This window comes from Brassica napus, chromosome A5 (assembly GCF_020379485.1).
Source record: "Brassica napus cultivar Da-Ae chromosome A5, Da-Ae, whole genome shotgun sequence".
Taxonomy (NCBI): domain Eukaryota; kingdom Viridiplantae; phylum Streptophyta; class Magnoliopsida; order Brassicales; family Brassicaceae; genus Brassica; species Brassica napus.
Genome location: NC_063438.1, coordinates 17705805 through 17723846, shown reverse-complemented (window position 1 = coordinate 17723846; position 18042 = coordinate 17705805). Strand labels below are relative to the sequence as shown.

Genomic DNA, 18042 nt, shown 5'->3' with positions numbered 1-18042 from the left:
GTGTAATTGATTAAATTTATATATTAAAAGACAGTTTTCTAAAGTAATAACTTTTAAATATTACAGATTTTAATTAAAATTGATTACATTTTGAAACAGATAGAGTAATCTATAAACTAACTCTATATAGATATGATGACAAAATTGTAAAGTGGTCTCATCTTGAATTTCTCTCATTCCGTGCATTCCTAATTGGGAGGAGATAATAAACATCTAATTTTATGTTACTCTCAGTAGATTAGAAATGGTCGAACCATAAACCAATTAAAGATGATGTAAAGAAGACATAAAGATGTATTTCCAGTTATCACAAATATAGAATCAATTGACAACAACTTAATTATGTCCAGCGTAGGACAACATAGAAGAGTTTCCATACCTTTTAATATTATAATATCTCACTATATTAGTGGTTAATTCAGTTTTCTCTAGCATAAATACTCACTCCATTCTTAGAGTTTAAGCTTTTCTATCTGATGATATTAGAAGTTTGATAAAAAAAAAAGAAGAAACGGTCGAACCGTACATTATAATTGGAGAAAGAAAACAAACAAAAATCAACCGAAGACTTTTAAGGTATATGAAACAAAAATTGTAAATATCAATTCTCTGCAATTAAAGAATAATGCAATAAAATTGTAAAAATACAAAATAAAGCAAAAAAATACACAAAAAAGAAAGATTTAGTAAAATAAAATCATAATATAATTTCCACAATTGATAGTGCTCAACTACACTAAAAAGTCTAAATTTACAACATACACAGTTTTATTTACATTTATAAACCTATTATCTAATTAAAAATGATTCTAAAAAAAGTGCCAGCAGGAAGACTTAAAAAATATACTATAAAATATAATACATAACGTTAAAAATACATTATCACTGATCACTAAAAAATCATGTTAGTAGTAATAAAAATGAAATGACAACATATTTATTAAAACCATAGAACGACATGCAATAAGGTGTTATTAAATATACAAATTACAAATTAATATGCTCAACGCAAACACACATAAAAATGAGACATCATATTTGGATATATTTAGATAAATAATTTTAAATATATTATATTCTTGATAATTTTAAAATTACTTAAAAAGAAACTAAATTATTAAAAAAGTAGTATACAAATAAAACTAAAGCAATATTTTGTAACGTCAAAATAATAAATGAATAAAAAATATAGTATGTTAATAAAATAGATTTTAGATTTTAAAGACTTCTAATTCATGTAATATTATAAAATTCAAAATTTGTTTATTACAATTAATATTTTACAACAGATATATTAAAATAATATTCTAGATCGATATTCAATTGTCAATTTTTAACTAATACACGTAAAAAAATATTATTAAGTACGTTTTTTTTTTGAAAAGGAGGTTTTATATTTTAAGTAGGTTATTGGAGTACTTTTTCTTTTCGTAAATTTATTCGAGATGAGATTCCGATCTTTTAAATTAAGATAATTTGTGGTCTATATATAATTATATATTTTTTACATAACTCTAAAATCTCGGACTTGATTCTTCATATTTTATTAGTTAATTGTGTTACAAATAATATAAATATTTACTTCAAACTAAAAATAAAAAAAAATCAAATTTAAAATTAATTATATATAATTTAATATAGAAAAATTCACATACAAATAAAAATGATAAATGTAATAAATTTAAATATATTATCCGCGCGACGCGGAGAAAGGATCTATAATCTATTAATCGACCTATATACTTGAACGGTTTTTCAATTGTTATAACTGAAAAGCAATATCAAACCCAATCCGCACCGAAACCAAACAATTTTTGAAAAATGTTTGAAAAACATATTTTAATATATTCTGTTAAATATATATATATATATATATATATATATGTGTAAATGGTTAATATGATTTTTACCTGTAATATATTTTTATTGTTTTATATCTAATTTATTTTAATGTTTGTGTTAAATATTAAATGGTTTGGGATGATATATTCAAGTTGTAAAAAATGGCAATAGTACTGTTTTTCAATGAAAATATAAATTGTTTTGAATATCCTATAATGTTTAGCAGAGATTATAGCTGAAAATGCACCTATTTATTCACTTATTTATTTATTTAAAACAGCTTTCGAAAAATGCACTTGTTTATTCATGTTAAAAAAACAGCTTTTTAAATTATAGAAACCCATCGATTCTGTAGAATTAGACACATGCATGCATGACAGCATAGTCCCACTCCACAGGTAACTACGTGGGAAGCTCACTTCACCTGAAACCAAACAAAGTCTTCCACAAAACTTCCATCCCATCATTTCATGTCTTTTCTTTTACTCTCTATATATACGATTCCACTTAAACACGGACTCTATAACTCTGTCCTCGATCTAATTAAGCACATTTCAAAACACACACACACACCCCTCTCATAGGTATTAAACACGTTTGTATTAGTTACATGGAAAACAAAAATGTTGGTCAACTAGAACAACGATTCTCTGTTGACCAAGTGTCTTATAGAGGCGTTCGCCAGAGGAAGTGGGGAAAATGGGTGTCGGAAATCCGAGAACCCGGTAAGAAAACCCGTATTTGGCTCGGAAGCTACGAGACGGCCGAAATGGCCGCAGCTGCTTACGACGTTGCGGCTATTCACCTCCGAGGACGTGGGACACATGTCAACTTTCCGGAGCTTGCTGACAGTTTTCCTCAGCCGCAAAGCTCAAGTTCCGAGCACATTCAAGCTGCTGCTCAGGAGGCAGCACTGTTGTTTAAACCGGGCGTGTCGTCTACTGAAGCAGATCTCGGGTCGGGTCAGGGACATTCTCGGGTCGGATTGTCTCCGGATCAGATTCAGGCGATTAATGAATTTCCATTGGACTCGCCGAGGAGGGGGTGGATGCAGGATTTGGAAGTGGATGATTATGAAGAGTTGTACGGACGAATTTTTGGTCAATGCGATAGAGATGAGTATTTTGAAATGCAGCAGCTTCAATCCATATGGGATCTTAACTGCTTTTGATATACATAATTGCTTAACCATTTAATTCTTATTATGAGGCTACCAACCATTTAAGGTTTTGACTTAACTAATTATTTATTCAGTGACGTATAATAAACTTGGAGCCCCGAAGTATTTTTCTTGGGTTTAATTTGGAATATTCTAAGTTCTAACATTGAAGACATCGTATTTTCTTACACCAAAAAAAATAAAAATCGTATATATATATATATATATATATAATCAACCAAAAAAGAAACAGAAATTCAAGTGTTAATTACAAGGTTGGTTTGAATAAAATTTTCTAATTCAAAAATTACAATACTAGCTTCGTTTGCCCATCATACGGTTTCGCTAGAGCGCTCTGAAATTGTTAAAGTATCATTAAATGTTTTCTGTCGTGATAACCACTTAAAAAGTGAAGTTTAACTTATTGCTTCGGATGCCGGTTCTTTTGGAGTCATTGCCGGAGTAGCTAGTCTTAAATGATTGCTTCAAGCTTACTTTCTTCATGACATTAAGCGCAAACCCCGAATGGAAGAGAGGCTGTGATGATACATATGGCCTCGGGAACCAGCAGGTGAAGATTGAATATGCTGGATGATCTCGGAACCACCAAACGAAATCCATCCATCCATCCTCAGAACAAATATGGGATGCGGTAGAGACAACATCAAACACCAAGATCTTCAGAAATCAGAACCCAACTAGCACAATTTAAGGCTCTCTGCTAAGTTCCAGAGAACCTGAAACCGGTCTTCTTTACGCCTCAGGGCTGGCCACGCTGGAGAGGTGAAGTGAAAACCAATGCAGCATGACTAAAAGAAACTTAAAACCACTCGCAAAATGGCTAGAGCAATCTTGATTCTCAAACATGGAAGGACATGAGAGGAACAAGAAAACAGAGAGCAGCCTCGACATTGAAACATAAGCTACCATAAACGATAACTCAGTACAACAGTACCTAAACTGCACACGCTAAACCCCCAAGGAAACAACAATCACACAACTGCCAATACCCTAAGCATGCGCCGACAGAGAACAAGACATCTGCTGCCTCCCCTGAGCTTAATCTAGACCTATTTCCAAGACAGGACACCAAGCCTCGATACAAAGAAAGTTACACACTCCACTCCACACCGAAGAACTGACTTCGCACACCAACCAAATATGAACCAGAGGAGAGAGGCAGTCATGTACCTCATGTGCCTCCACCGCTAAGAACGCTGAAAAGATCTACAACGAGAAAACTATATCCGCCTTAGCCTTGTCCTATAAAGCTGACTTCTTCTGCCACAAAACCCTCGACGCCTCGTCTAAGCTCTAGAAGAAGAAGAGCTCAGCAAGCCAGATCTATCTCCCCCTGGAGCAGATTTTGAACCCCAACGGCAAGACCTCCACCAGAGAACATGCATATCGACGTTAAGCAGAAAGGTGAGAAGAGGAGCAAAGAAAAATGAGTAAGAGGAGAAAAAAAAAATCATTTTCTCCGTTGTCACTGAGTCAAATTTTCAATTATATATGTTAATTTTTTACGACAAACCCTTGGTATTACTTAAGAAGGTGAAGTCGAGAAATAACAAGAACTACCAGAACTCTTTAGTAGGAAGAAATCAATACAGGAAATGTGGATATTAATAGCGTCGTTAAATGCTATGAGTTTGATATAATAGAGTTTCCTAAAACGCTCAGACAGCGCCCATTATCATAGGTCTTGACACTTTTGATATCAGATCTTTTGGATGCTATAGTTAAATAAACATCGATAGCGATTGGTTCTATAAAATTGTTAAAATGACATAAATATAATACTATAATTAAAAATTAAATTAATTAATTGATAAAATTTATTAAATTAATTGATTAAAAAATAATTAATTAAAAATAATTGACTAAAATCAAAAACTAATTTAGAAATAAAAATTTAAAATTTATTTATTAATTATAATCAGTTTACAAATAAATTCAGTTTACACGTTAAACCAAATTTGTTTTAATTGTAAGCAATAAATAAACAAAAAAAAAACATAAAAAAATCCCTAACTCTTCGCGCCTCCGCCTCCTTTGCCGCAGAGCTCCACTTCCGCAGCCACCTTTACCGGATTCTCCACCATCGACACTTCAAACACGCTGTCAGCTACACCATCTGATGTCTTCTTCCATCATCCACCATCACGAACTCCTTCACCAATTCTCCTTCCCGTGTCATCATCTCACCGTCTTCCTCCGCATACATAATCCAACACAGCTCCGACTCGACTCCCTCTTCGACTCCGGCTCGTTCCGATTCCGGCAAGATATCTCCTTTGAATGGCATCGAGCCAAAGACAAGGACTTTCTATGAGAATATGACCCCGGCGAAGACGGATGGATCTGAGAAGCGATGGTGGTGGTGACGAGCGGATGTACCATCGTGTCTTCAGTTTCTCATTTGTTGAATCGACCCTAAAAAACAAAATAAATAAAATTAGATTTGAACTAGTAGAGAGAGACAGATCCAGCGTTGTTGTCATGTCTTCCTCCAGCCATGGCTTGAAGAATATGTTTTGATTGAGACAAAGTTGAAGGAGATGACTGAGGAAGAAGACGGAACTGAGACGCCAACACGTTTCAGGTTCGATCCATCTGCTGTGCGAAACTAAGTCACAATTATCTTGGTCACCTAACACATATATGAGCCTATGCTTTAGGGCCAATTTGAATACCCAGAGAGAGGATCTATCCGTGGGCTGCACCTCTCCTTGGGGATTAGTCTGGGCTTCTCCATGGGCCTGGGAGACCCCCCAGGTTAATAAAAAAAAAATGTTTTGAATTTGTTGATAGGGATATTAAAGATTGAGAGAGAATCTACGGAGAGATGAGTTTTCAGAAGAAAAAAAAATAAAGGCAAAGAGATAATCAAAGAGTCTGTCGACACGGAGAAAAAAGAAAAAGAAAGAGAGAGTATAGTTAGATTTGGTCTGTTAGATTAAATCTAATCCAATGGTAAAGAATGTGATATGGGTAGATTAATATTAGTGGTCAATGACAGATTTTTTTATTTCTATTTTATGTTGTTTTATCTCTTAGTAGATTTGTATAGTAGATTTGTATAGTAATTTCTATGTTAGATAATACAAAAATATGATTTTATATTTTGGTTTCATCATTAAAATTCAATTTTTATTTAAATGTTAATGTCTGTGATATAGCATTTGAAATATGTGATATGGTCTAATGTTTTTGATGTAAAGTAATGATAATATATGATTTGAGGTATATATATATGTAGGTTTATAGTTTAGATATATAAAATAAAATGTTAAAATTTAAATTTTGAAAATTAACTTTTGTAAGTATTGGATAGTATAAATTTAAGATCTTTTAAATTTAAGACTTGATGTTAAAAATATTAGATTAGACTAAAGACTTTATATGTAGGGTTTAGGTTTGGGGTTTAGGGTATTAGATTTAGAGTGTATATTTAGTGTTCAAAGTTTTAAATTTGAGATTATAATTTTTAAATGATTAAATTTGAGTTTAAGTTTAAGATTAAAGTTACATTATGAAAAGATTGAATTTTTAAAATTTATGTTTAGGGTTTAAGGTTTAGGGTTTAGGATGTTGTTATTTAAAAAAAAATTACAAATTACCACATACAAATAAACAAAAAATATATTTATAAAATTAAATTTTTAAATTTACATCCGGTTATAACTGTGAAAAAAAATAATTTTTTTTGTTAATTAAAATTAGAATTCTGGAGTATGATTAGGTTATATAATTATGGTAAATTTTAAAGTATACAGTTTGAGAGTAAAGTATGTTACTAATTATACTTTTGGTTTTTCATAAATATGTTTTAAATTTGGATTTTAATTATACTTTTGGCTTTTCGAATACATTTCGGTAATTTCAGATATTTAATTGCCAAATATTATATCATAGAAAAAAAATCAGGTACTGACAATCTAGAACCGGTCCACAACCAAACCGAAACACTCACTCAATATTCAGAACAATCTGATCACAAAAACATATGAAAGTAGAATTATGTTATACAAATGAAAAGACATGTATTGGTTCAAGGTTTCAAGATCACAAGCGTTTTGCAAGTAAACAAGCTGTTGGGAACCATGTTTTCTTTCTTAACCGAAGAATAAGAAACGTCCAGCTTACGTAGATAGCGATATACATCAATCTCAACCCACCCTTGACTCCCATAAAGAAAGACACAAGTTTTCTATGACAGGAGCTCTATGTAATGGCAGATTCTTGTCGATAAAATCCATAAGTACAAACAGTGAATGTTGGAACTAACGATAGTACCCTCACCAACAGTTCATTAGGCAATCCACTGATGTTATCCATTTCTTACAATACCCTTCAAGACCTCAAAGAAAACAAGACCATAAGAAACAAAAAGCATTTGTCATTCAGAACATTTGACAAGGACTGATCTAAACTAAGACAACGACTCTCGCCTTGTTATGATGCTCCTCAGTCTAATTCAACACAACACCTTTTAACTACTTAGCAGAATCTAAAACTAAGAAACAGAGTGAGATTGGGAAACGTACTTCCTTAACAGACTTGGTTTTGGAAGCTTGCCTAGAAATCTCCTTCTCAACATCATTGCTGTCTTCGCCTTCAGCAAAAGATAACAGGAACAAAACAAAGATGTCACATAAACGACATATAACAAGAACATTATAACAGTCATTACCACTGAAGAATGCAAATCTGCATACACAGCAACATCAGCTGCAGATGGCATCAAACCATTTCACAAGACCTGGAATATGCAAAAACAAAATGTGCATTACGCTAAAAGATAAACCGAATAAAAATTCATCCTTTACCACTATAGATAAGACACTGCACTGTAACTCAAACAAACTAATCCCAACTTGTCAAAATGTGATAGAAACGAGAATAGAGCTCAATAAAAATTTCAATTTTTAAAGTTCAGAAGTACCTTCTCGTTGTTTTGTGAAGACACTTCCTTTCCTGATGCCTTGCCTTCAATACATTATAATACAGCGTCTTGACATCATTCTCATCAGACCAATCTTGATGTACAATTCAATTTCACTACCCCCATCAGAACGAAAAACAGAATCAGACATACTCGGCTACTTTGCAACATAATCATGAAGAAAAAGGTGAAGCTTTCTTCGTCGGACTGATTCTTCACGGAGATTTCTCTACTTTAAAGTGACCGGTGACGAAAACCCTTTTGCCAACCGATGGAAAGTGGGGAATTGAAGAAGAATCTGGGTAAGGAGCGAAGGATGCTAGAGACGAGCTGATGAGTCCATGGCTTCGCGGCTGTTGATGTAACTAATTCCTTCCTTGTTCTGCTTTGCCTTCGGCTTCTCCAATTCCATGGCTTGTGCGCTTGAAGCAGCCGTGCTTGGATTCTCATTAGGGCAATTGTCAATAGCACTTTTTGAATCATATCCTCTCGTGCCCCTATATCTCATAACACAATTTCAAAAGGACCCTTTTGTTCTTTTAATTTTATATGTCAAACGAAAAATCATAAAATTAAAATGAAAACGTTAATATTTTTTATTTGATTTATACAATTTGATAAAAATATTTCAAAAATCCAAAAACGTTGTTTTCTATATTTTCGAAAAAATCATCAAAATATGATTAAAAACGATTTTAAAATATTTTTTTTTGAATTTGAAAAGTATAGAATTTAAATATTTACCCATGGGTTCACTAATCCATAGGGGGGAGTTAGGGTTTAGTTTTGATAACCGGGAAGAATTTGATTTGGGAGTTTAGATTTTGATTAAAAAAAAGAATTATGAAATAGGGGTATAGGAGACTCTAGGAACCCATAGGAGATTTGACATTTTACATTTGGGGCACGCTAGAAGTTGGCTCGCACTTTTTGAAGTTTATATCTTAAAAAGAGTCATCACCTCTGGTGCCCCCAAATGTGATAATCCAATCTCTATTAAACACCCTAATAAACAGAAAAATAAATAATTTGTTTTTAATTCGGAAAATAACGAAATGACATAAAACCCTGGGAATAGTTGAAGTATTTACAAGTTATACCAGGGTATAACCCATCCGCCCGACCCGACCCGTTTGAATGGGTAAATCAATTGAACCGAATCGTCTAACCGTGTAACCAAACAAACCAATCCCTGAAAACTCTCCCAAACCAAAGCTGTCGGTTTTAGCAAACCCTCTCAATGTATTTGACCGAAATCCCCCACCCCAATTTCGATTTTTTTTTTCATTTCGAGTTCCTCATTCTTTCCTCACGAAAAAGACCCCTAGTTTCCAAAATCGAGCTTGATTCGGTGAGAATCGGAGATAGAATCCGGTGATATCTTCCGATTGCGATGGTGGTCGAAACGCGACGGGGTAAGATGAAGGAGAATCCAACAGAGGAAGAGGGTCCGAGAGTGAAGTTTGCAAAGACGGGCTCCGGAGAAAATGTGGAGAAGACGACGGAGGAGGGTGAAACGAGGGCGGTGGAGATTGTTGAATCGACGGCAAAGACGACGGATGAATCGACGGCAAAGACGACGGATGAATCGACGGCAAAGACGACGGATGTCTCGATGGAGATGACTCAGACGACGGATGGCTCGACGGAGAAGACGAGAAAGGAATCGTCTGAGAATACGGCGGAGATGACTGAGCCGTTTAATGTGGTTGCAGAAGCTGCTCCGACGAAACTGAACAAAGGTCCTGGAGATGAAGAGAATGAGGAAACCGCTTCTGGAGATGAAGAGAATGAGGAAACCGCTTCTGGAGATGAAGTGAATGAGAAAACCATGTCCAACTAGCATTATTCTCACCGTCGAGTACACCAAACGCAAGCGGATAATGGTGACGATTAGGATCTTGAGCTTTAGCAAATACTAGTACACCACCATATCCATTCTTCAGAAATGTGGCATCGACAACTATCACCTTCCTCATGGCTGCAAAACCTTCAATACAAGCTCCCAGAGCTACGAAGAGGTACTTGAACTTATTTGCTTCATCCAACTTCACCCCTGTTTTTGTTCCCGGATTGACCTGCTCTTACATATACAAGTAGCTATATAGCATCTTGTAGCTCTCTTCAGAACCACCACGCAACTCAGAAATAGCTAGATTTTTCCCTCTCAAGGCTGTGGAGTAGGATATTGTTACACCAAGTTTTAACTTTATAAGATCCATGATATCTTTCGGAACAGGAGTACTTAGTTTTCCAGGATATTCCTCATTCAGAAAAGTCGCCACTAATTCTGCTGAGCCTTTCCTCTTGATGTTGCTGCTTTTACTTTGATTAGACCGAGAGCATGTATGCACACATGTGTACCTCCTAACTGAAAAAATTTCAGTCTCTGAAATCTTTGCAGCTCGTAAACTCCACTTACAAGTTGCTTCACAACATTTTAACACCAATCGTCTCCGGTCCGACTTTTTGATAACATAACGACAGCATTCACCAAATGCAGCTCTATCGACCACCTCTTGAAGTGCTTTCTTACTTGGAAACTCCTGAAGCTTATACAGACCCAAACCGTCTTCCCAAGCCTCTATAACCGGACTACCTTTTTTTATAGGTGGCTGCTCAATATACTTATCTGCAGCCATACCCGTCTCACCTGCGGTGTTCGTCTCTGCTGCGGTGTCCGTCTCAGCTGCTGCTGCTGTGTCCGTTTCAGCTGCGGTGTCCGTTTCAGCTGCGGTGTCCGTTTCAGCTGCTGTGTCTGTCTCTGCTGCGGTGTCTGTCTCTGCTGCAGTGTCTGTCTCTGCTGCAGTGTCCGTATCCATAAAATCATTCTCTGCATCTATCGGATCCTTCTGTTGATTTGCTTCACCATTTTCTACATACAGAGTTATGGCCTTCGGTCCGATTTCATCATAAACATCATCATCTCCCTGCAACACTTCGTAGTTCATACCAAATGAACTTCTGCCCACTCTCGACACCTTCTCTAACTGATCTGATCTACTCGTTTCCTCCACTAACAAAAGAGATCTACGGTTGTCTTTATCAACGGTTGTTAGGAAACCAAACAGATCATCATCATCACGAATAATTTGCTGTTCTTCAGATCCATACACCATCGGCATGCACTTCAATGCCAGTTTTACGTTACTTTCATCCAACGCAAGATTTTTATACAATTTTTCTTCTAGCATTGCCAAACTTATATCCTCCACTGTTGTCTTCAAGGTTACACAAGAGATCTCCCCTTTGAATTTGAAATACACGCTCACATATTTCATCATTGTATCCTGCAAGAACAAAATAAAAACGTTTTAGTTATACCCGTAGTTCTTAGTTCTACCGACTTGTCAACAGTTTTACCAGGTTTTACCTACTATACAACAATTATCAGTTCTACTTGTTATACCTAGTTATACTAAGTAATGCTTAATGCTTAAACAAGAACTAAAATGTATGTATGATTGATTGATCGGAGAGATCTCCGGGCGAAGCTACTTACAATTAAGACAATTCACGCACCCCAATGCATAACAATTTCATATATAAATCAACCAAATCATCCCAGAATCAATGCTGTTTCAACACTTTCAATTACAAACCCTAAATCAAATTTCTATCTTGCAGCTCGCTAAGGAGAGAATAACTAACCTGCATTACCACCTATCTTAAAGAATGCTAGCCGGTGGAAACGTTGCCGTCCGACGGTGTCTCCAGAGTAGCTATCGACGTCGATAACAGACTCAGTTGCTGTGAGGGAGGGAGCTGTGAACCAGAGCTGCGGGAGTTTATTTTCTTCTCAAGAGGAGCTTTCCTCATCGAGCTGCTCGATTTTATTTTCTTTTAATTTTAAATTTTTTTTTCCAGATATCCAATTGAAATTGATATTCAGTTTCAATTGAACTGAATTAATAAAACCCTGACCGAAACCCACACCAAACCCAAACCGAAACCCAGACCGACCGAAATCCCCCCCAATATTGAATTTTATTTTTTTAATTTTTTTATTTTTTCCACTTTTCAGGGGCATTCCCGTCATTTCACGCCCACTTAATGAAAAAGAGGCATAGGAGATTCTGCTTTGTGCTGTTGGGGGCACCAGAGGTGATGACTCTCTTAAAAATGGCACTAAACGAGAAAATCACAAAAATGACATTCATATCTCTAATATCCTTGGTTTAAAATTAAATAAACACACAAAAATAAATAAAAATAAATAAAATAAAAAAAAAAGAAAAAAAAGAAATTGTTTTTATAGTTTCAGATTATATGTTTTCAGATTCGAAATTTTTATAATTTTTTTTTAAAAATTTTGTTTTTTCAAAAATTTTTTTTTATTTTTTTTCAAATTTTCTTTTATAATTTAAAAATACTTTTTGAAACTGTTTTTATAATTTTTATTTTTTATTTTAGTATTTATTTTTTATAAAATTTTAAACCGTAATTCCAAAACCCCACCCCTTAACTCTAAACCCTAAAGTTTGAATTAATTAACCCAATGAATATAAATGTGTATTTACCTCTTTAATGAAACCTATTTTTGTGACTTTGATCCTTGAGTGCTAGGAACAAAAACTTGGTTTTGTGCTATCCTTATCTTTTTCTCTTCTCATTATCCTTTTCCTGCATTTAGATCGATAACTTTTCTGCGACTTGTCTCTGAAATGAATCTAACCCCACCTCCATTTGATTCGACAACTCGTTGCGGCTGCCGGCGATTGTCATTGAGTCAACCGAGTGTTTCGATATTGAATTTGGAGCCAGAGAGATACAGTGAGTGATGATAAGAACCCTAATCAAGAGATAATTGTTATTTTTTTTTCAATGAGATAGAACAAAGAAGAACGATTGAACGAGAACGTACCTTATTGTAACAAATTAAGCAGCAAAATTTCTTTATTTTCCCGCCGTAACAAACATAACGTTTTTAAATTGACAAACGCTAAAAAAAATCAAGCGTTGTTATACAAATAGCAAGACTGTTTTTTTTTTACGTCGAAAGGCCATTCTATTACTCAAATAACAAGACTGTTATCAGCGCTATAATATCTTTTTTTTATTAATAGAGAATCATTTTTGGAGAGTAACATTTATTTTGTAATCAATCTATACTATATAAAAGTTGAGGCTATAAGCCCTCAATGGCGTCCACATAGGATTTAAAACCACCAATCGTTTTGTGACAAATCAGCATTTTAGATTACTATCTAACAAGGTAAACTAACAAAGTAAAAAATTATAAATATGTTAACTTAATATCTATATCATTATTTCAAAATTTAATATAAAATAATCGGCAATTCTCATAAAGAGACTATTTTTAAGTTTTAGTTACAAAAATAGACCACAAAGAGGAAAATGACCAAAATGTTTCATTTAATAGGTAAAAGGACACTAATACCCTAGATATATAAAAATAAAAAATAAATTTTTTTTTATAGTTTTAGATTATATGTTTTCAAATTCGAACTTTTTATTACTTTTTTTGAATTTTTTTTTCGAAAATCTTTTTTATTTCTTTTTTCAAATTTTCTTTTCGTAATTCGAAAATACTTTTTGAAACTGTTTTTAAAATATTTATTTTTAAATTTTTAATATTTATTTCCTCTTTTATAAAATTTTAAACCTCAAACCCAAATCTCCACCCCTTAATTCTAAACTCTAAGGTTTGGATTAGTTAACCCTAGGGGTATAAGTGTATATTTACCTCTTTAATGAAACATTTTGGTCATTTTGATTATTAGAGTCTATATTTGTGATAAAAACTTTTTTAGTGCTATCCTAGGGTATTTCCCAAAAATAATTATAAAATATAAATAATTAATTAAAATGCAAGACTTACAAACAATTATAACTATATATATTTATAATACATGATTTTTAAAATTTAGGCTATATGCTATTGAAAATATTCACAAATAACATATAATATATATAAGTTGAGGCTATAAATTATTGAAAATATCCACATATTATTTTAAAGCAGCAAAAAATGTCAAAGCAGAAAATGTCAAATCAATACCCAAAATTTGTTTCTTTCAAAATAAAAATAGAAATAATTATTAAATTTAGTAAATAATTAAAGAAAAATTAATAAATCGAATAAATTTGATATATAAACTAAATCTTTGGAAGATTAACATAAAATTGTTAAAAGGCTTTCATTAATAAGAGAAAATATGAAAGAGGCAGCAAGTTAGTACAAAAACAAAGAAAAGTAAAGAGGCAGCAAAATAAATCCAAGTCTACTTAGGGCTCTAATCTCCCGACCAGAATTGCTGGGCTGGAGCCCCGGTACAACGTCTAAGATTTACCAGAGCAGTAGCCTTGTTTCTTAGCAGAGAAACCAAGGAATTAAAAGTCTTGTGAGGAAGCATTGTAATCCCGTCATGATAACGGCTGTTCCGCCCATCCCATATAACATGGATTGCTCCTTGCTAAGCTTGAAAAATAGCCACCTTCAAGGTGGTAGATCCAGAATTTGAGATCAGCCGAGTTGGCCACGAATGAGGGGTATTGAAAATCCCTAGCTTCACCATAAGATCTTTCCAAATATATAGAGAGTAATGACAGTCGAAAAACAAGTAATTTCTTGTCTCTTCATGGAGACCACATAGAATGCAAGTTTTACCGATGTCATAACCCCAAGAATGTAATCTATCCAAAGTGGGATTCCCGTTGAGGACGAATAACCAGGACGTCAAAGAATGACGTGGAAGAGCTGTCCTGTGCGAGAGAATTTGGTACTGACCACGTGGGTTTAGAGATTCTTATGTTATTCCACACTTGCCCAGAGATAAATATATCATGAGCAGGACTGATCATGAATACTACCTTCCATTGTTCACTGAGGCGTGTCCGAAGCAGAAGACACATTTGTATGTCTCAAAGTCCCATGTATCTCTAACCTCTTTTTTTTTTTCTTTGCAGCATGCAGGTGATCGATGGTAAGATTTTGATGATACCCACGTCAACCAGATCAGCGAAGAAATGAGACCTCGGCTGCTTACTTTCTGTTCTATAAACGTTTAGTAGAAGAATAATGAAAGCAGAAGCTGAAAAAGAGAAGAAAGAGGTACGTGAAGTTTTGCCACTGTTAGGGAAGCTTATTAAGAAACATCACTGGCTAAGTCTCATCATCAGTGCAAAGATCAGGATCAAAGCAGCTGAGTTGAGGACTGATTACATGATAGGGAGAGAGGAGAGTAGGGAAGAAGAAGATCAAAACCGGAGAGGACATGTTGCGGAGAATTCGTTTCATTTTTAGAAAAAATTGGTATCCAATAACTATATTCAATTAAAGAGGAAGATTAGATAAATGCTTTTGAACAAAAGCCTTGTGAGATATCTTCTAATTGTTTTTAAATAGCATATACAAAATAAAATAACAAAACAAAATTAATTTAAAATAAATCAACTTGCTATATATACTATTTTCCAAAAATAGTATATAAAAATAAAACTAACAAACATTTTTAAAAAAGAATACCATACCTTTAGAATAAAAACTATAAACATTTAAAAATTAATATCAAATTAAAAACTAATAGAAAAGTCATTAAAAATCATTTGCATCTTTGGACGAAAAAAATTATTTATTTTCCAAAGCAAATATGAATACAAATGAAATAGTATAATAACAAATATGAAGGCTAATTAAATAACTACAATACTAAGATATATATTAAAATCGAATTTCATACTTGATGACAATTACTATTGACTTATGACAACATTTCATATATTAATATCTTCAGAGGGAAGTGATAGATAAGTTGATTAATTGGTATTTCTCTCCACAAACTTTCGCTAATTATAATCAGAACGTGATCTATCTATTGTTACTTTAAAATATATGTTTAGACTATTATTTTTTTTTTAATAAATCAAGTATGATTTTAAATTATCAATCAAAATATGTCAAAATATTATTTTAATTTATTAATTTTAAAAATTAATTTTTAAGAAATTTTTATTTAGTATAGAATAAAATTTCATATCAAATCAAAACTAATAAAAATAGATCATTAAAAAGGAAATAACTTAATATATATACTAAATGGTTGAAAATTAATATAAATTTAATTAATAAAAGTAATTGGAAATTTTCCAAAAAAAAACATTATTCTGTTTATATATAACCTATAAAATTAAAGATAATCTCACACGAGTTCTATCACATAAAGATATTTAAAGGAAAATATTTATAAGATATATATATATATATATATATCAAAAATTAAAAGTCTAAGAACATGAATGAGTATCAAAAATATTTTAGTTATAATTCCAACAAAATTTAGGGACTATCATTATAGCATGAATGACACCAAAAATAACATGAGAAATAGACATAATTCATTTATTAAGATAGTTATATATTTTCTAATATGCTGATAAACAAACTAAAAATGATAAAGAGGTTGATTGTTGCAGATTCTAAAATAGTTTTTGGTTTTTGTTTTTCAAAAACTAGTTTATTAACCAATCAAGATTTTTAAAAAATGGATTCTCTAAAATTTAGGGAAACTAGTTTTTGGAAAAACTACTCATTTGTACACAAAAACCAAAATCTATCATTTTTCAGTTTTGTAAAGATGATCTACGATGACTTTTTAATTTTATTTTTGCTTTATTACAGTTTTATTTAATAGATAGTGACATAACTGAAACTAATTAATAGAAAAAAATAAATGAATAAATAGTCCAAGTTATTAATCAACACTTTAGACATGTAATTTGAAAATTCAGTTATTACTATTTATGTTGTAATATTTAAGTTGCATAAATTCTATTAAGTTTGACCATATTTTTTAAATACAACTTAAATTTAATAGTTTGTTTTAAAGCTTAACTAATTGTATATTTTTCTCAAGATATAAAGTTAAATGTATTTAAAATTTATCTATTAGTTTTTGTTTTATAGTATATATTTGAAATAAAAGTTTAATATAAGTTAGTTTATTTTTAGTGATAATGATAACATTTGTATTTTAATGGTTTTCAAAATAAATATTTTTAATAATCTATTTTACTGTAAAAAACAAAAACTAAAATCTAATGTTACCATTCAAGTTTTTAGAAAATCTAAAATCTACAGCAAAATCAAAAACCAAAAACTAAAAACCAAAATCTAAAAACTAAAAATCAAAATCCAAAAACCAAAAACTAAAATCCCAAAACCATGTAAACAATCATCACCAAAGTATTATAAATTTCTATCAGTTAAGGAAAGATGTTAAGATTAAAGTGACTTTGTTATATATGAAATCTATTAAATATTAGCCGGCAATAAAAACTAGAAAAACAATCTATACTATTAAAAGGGAAGCAATCTTGAAAAATCTACTTATAAAAGGTTGTTAAACCCTTTCACTAGATTATTAATATTTTGATCTTATCTTAAATTTATACTAACAAAATATTACTATATATTTCTTTAACAATGATTTAATCAATTTAATAGGTGATATAACTAGATTTCCTAAAAATTTTAAGATTTACCTTAAATAAAATATTTTAAATTTTTGTGACATGAATAACTAAACAATTTCTATATTTCTTGAATGAAAAAATCAAAAATCAAAAATCAAAAATCGAATTGAAACCGAACTAAAATCTAAAAAGAACTGAATCAAAACCGAACGCATAGCTTTAAACATATTAGGAACTAACAAACAATAAGTTTGTCAATAAAAAAATCCCGCGCTTTTAAGCGCGGGTCAAAATCTAGTTATTAAGTTATAAGAGCTTTGAAAAGATAGTACAATTTTTCATGTAAATGAAAAATCAAACAAATTTTAGCTATCTTACCAAAATTTTATTTTTATTCTTATATCAAATCTATTGTAAACAATTATACAGTAACATAAACTTTAGTGCTTTACAACATAGTTAATTAGATCAAGTATAAGATAAATCTAATACGTAAGATTATTTATTTTATTATCTTAATAAATAAAATATTAATTAGTATTTATTAAAATTCATTATATTGGTTTTCAATATAAAATTACCTAACAAAAACTATTGAATATTACTTAAATATCATAAAATATTAATGATGATTAAATTTAAAATATTTATTTTTTGC

The 18042-nt window shown here is 31.9% G+C and overlaps 1 protein-coding gene across 1 annotated transcript; it reads left to right on the top strand.

The window, feature by feature from the left end:
• The first annotated feature begins 2325 nt into the window (after nucleotides 1-2325).
• LOC106345219 (ethylene-responsive transcription factor ERF022-like) lies at nucleotides 2326-3143 on the top strand. The gene has a single exon (XM_013784448.3). It carries the CDS (start codon nucleotides 2453-2455, stop codon nucleotides 3011-3013), a length of 561 nt encoding a protein of 186 aa, XP_013639902.2. The 5' UTR covers nucleotides 2326-2452; the 3' UTR covers nucleotides 3014-3143.
• Nucleotides 3144-18042: the final 14899 nt, after the last annotated feature.

Bases quoted from the DNA above. Each gene is read 5' to 3' on its own strand.
- LOC106345219 (XM_013784448.3), top strand. From the start codon at position 2,453: ATGGAAAACAAAAATGTTGGTCAACTAGAACAACGATTCTCTGTTGAC.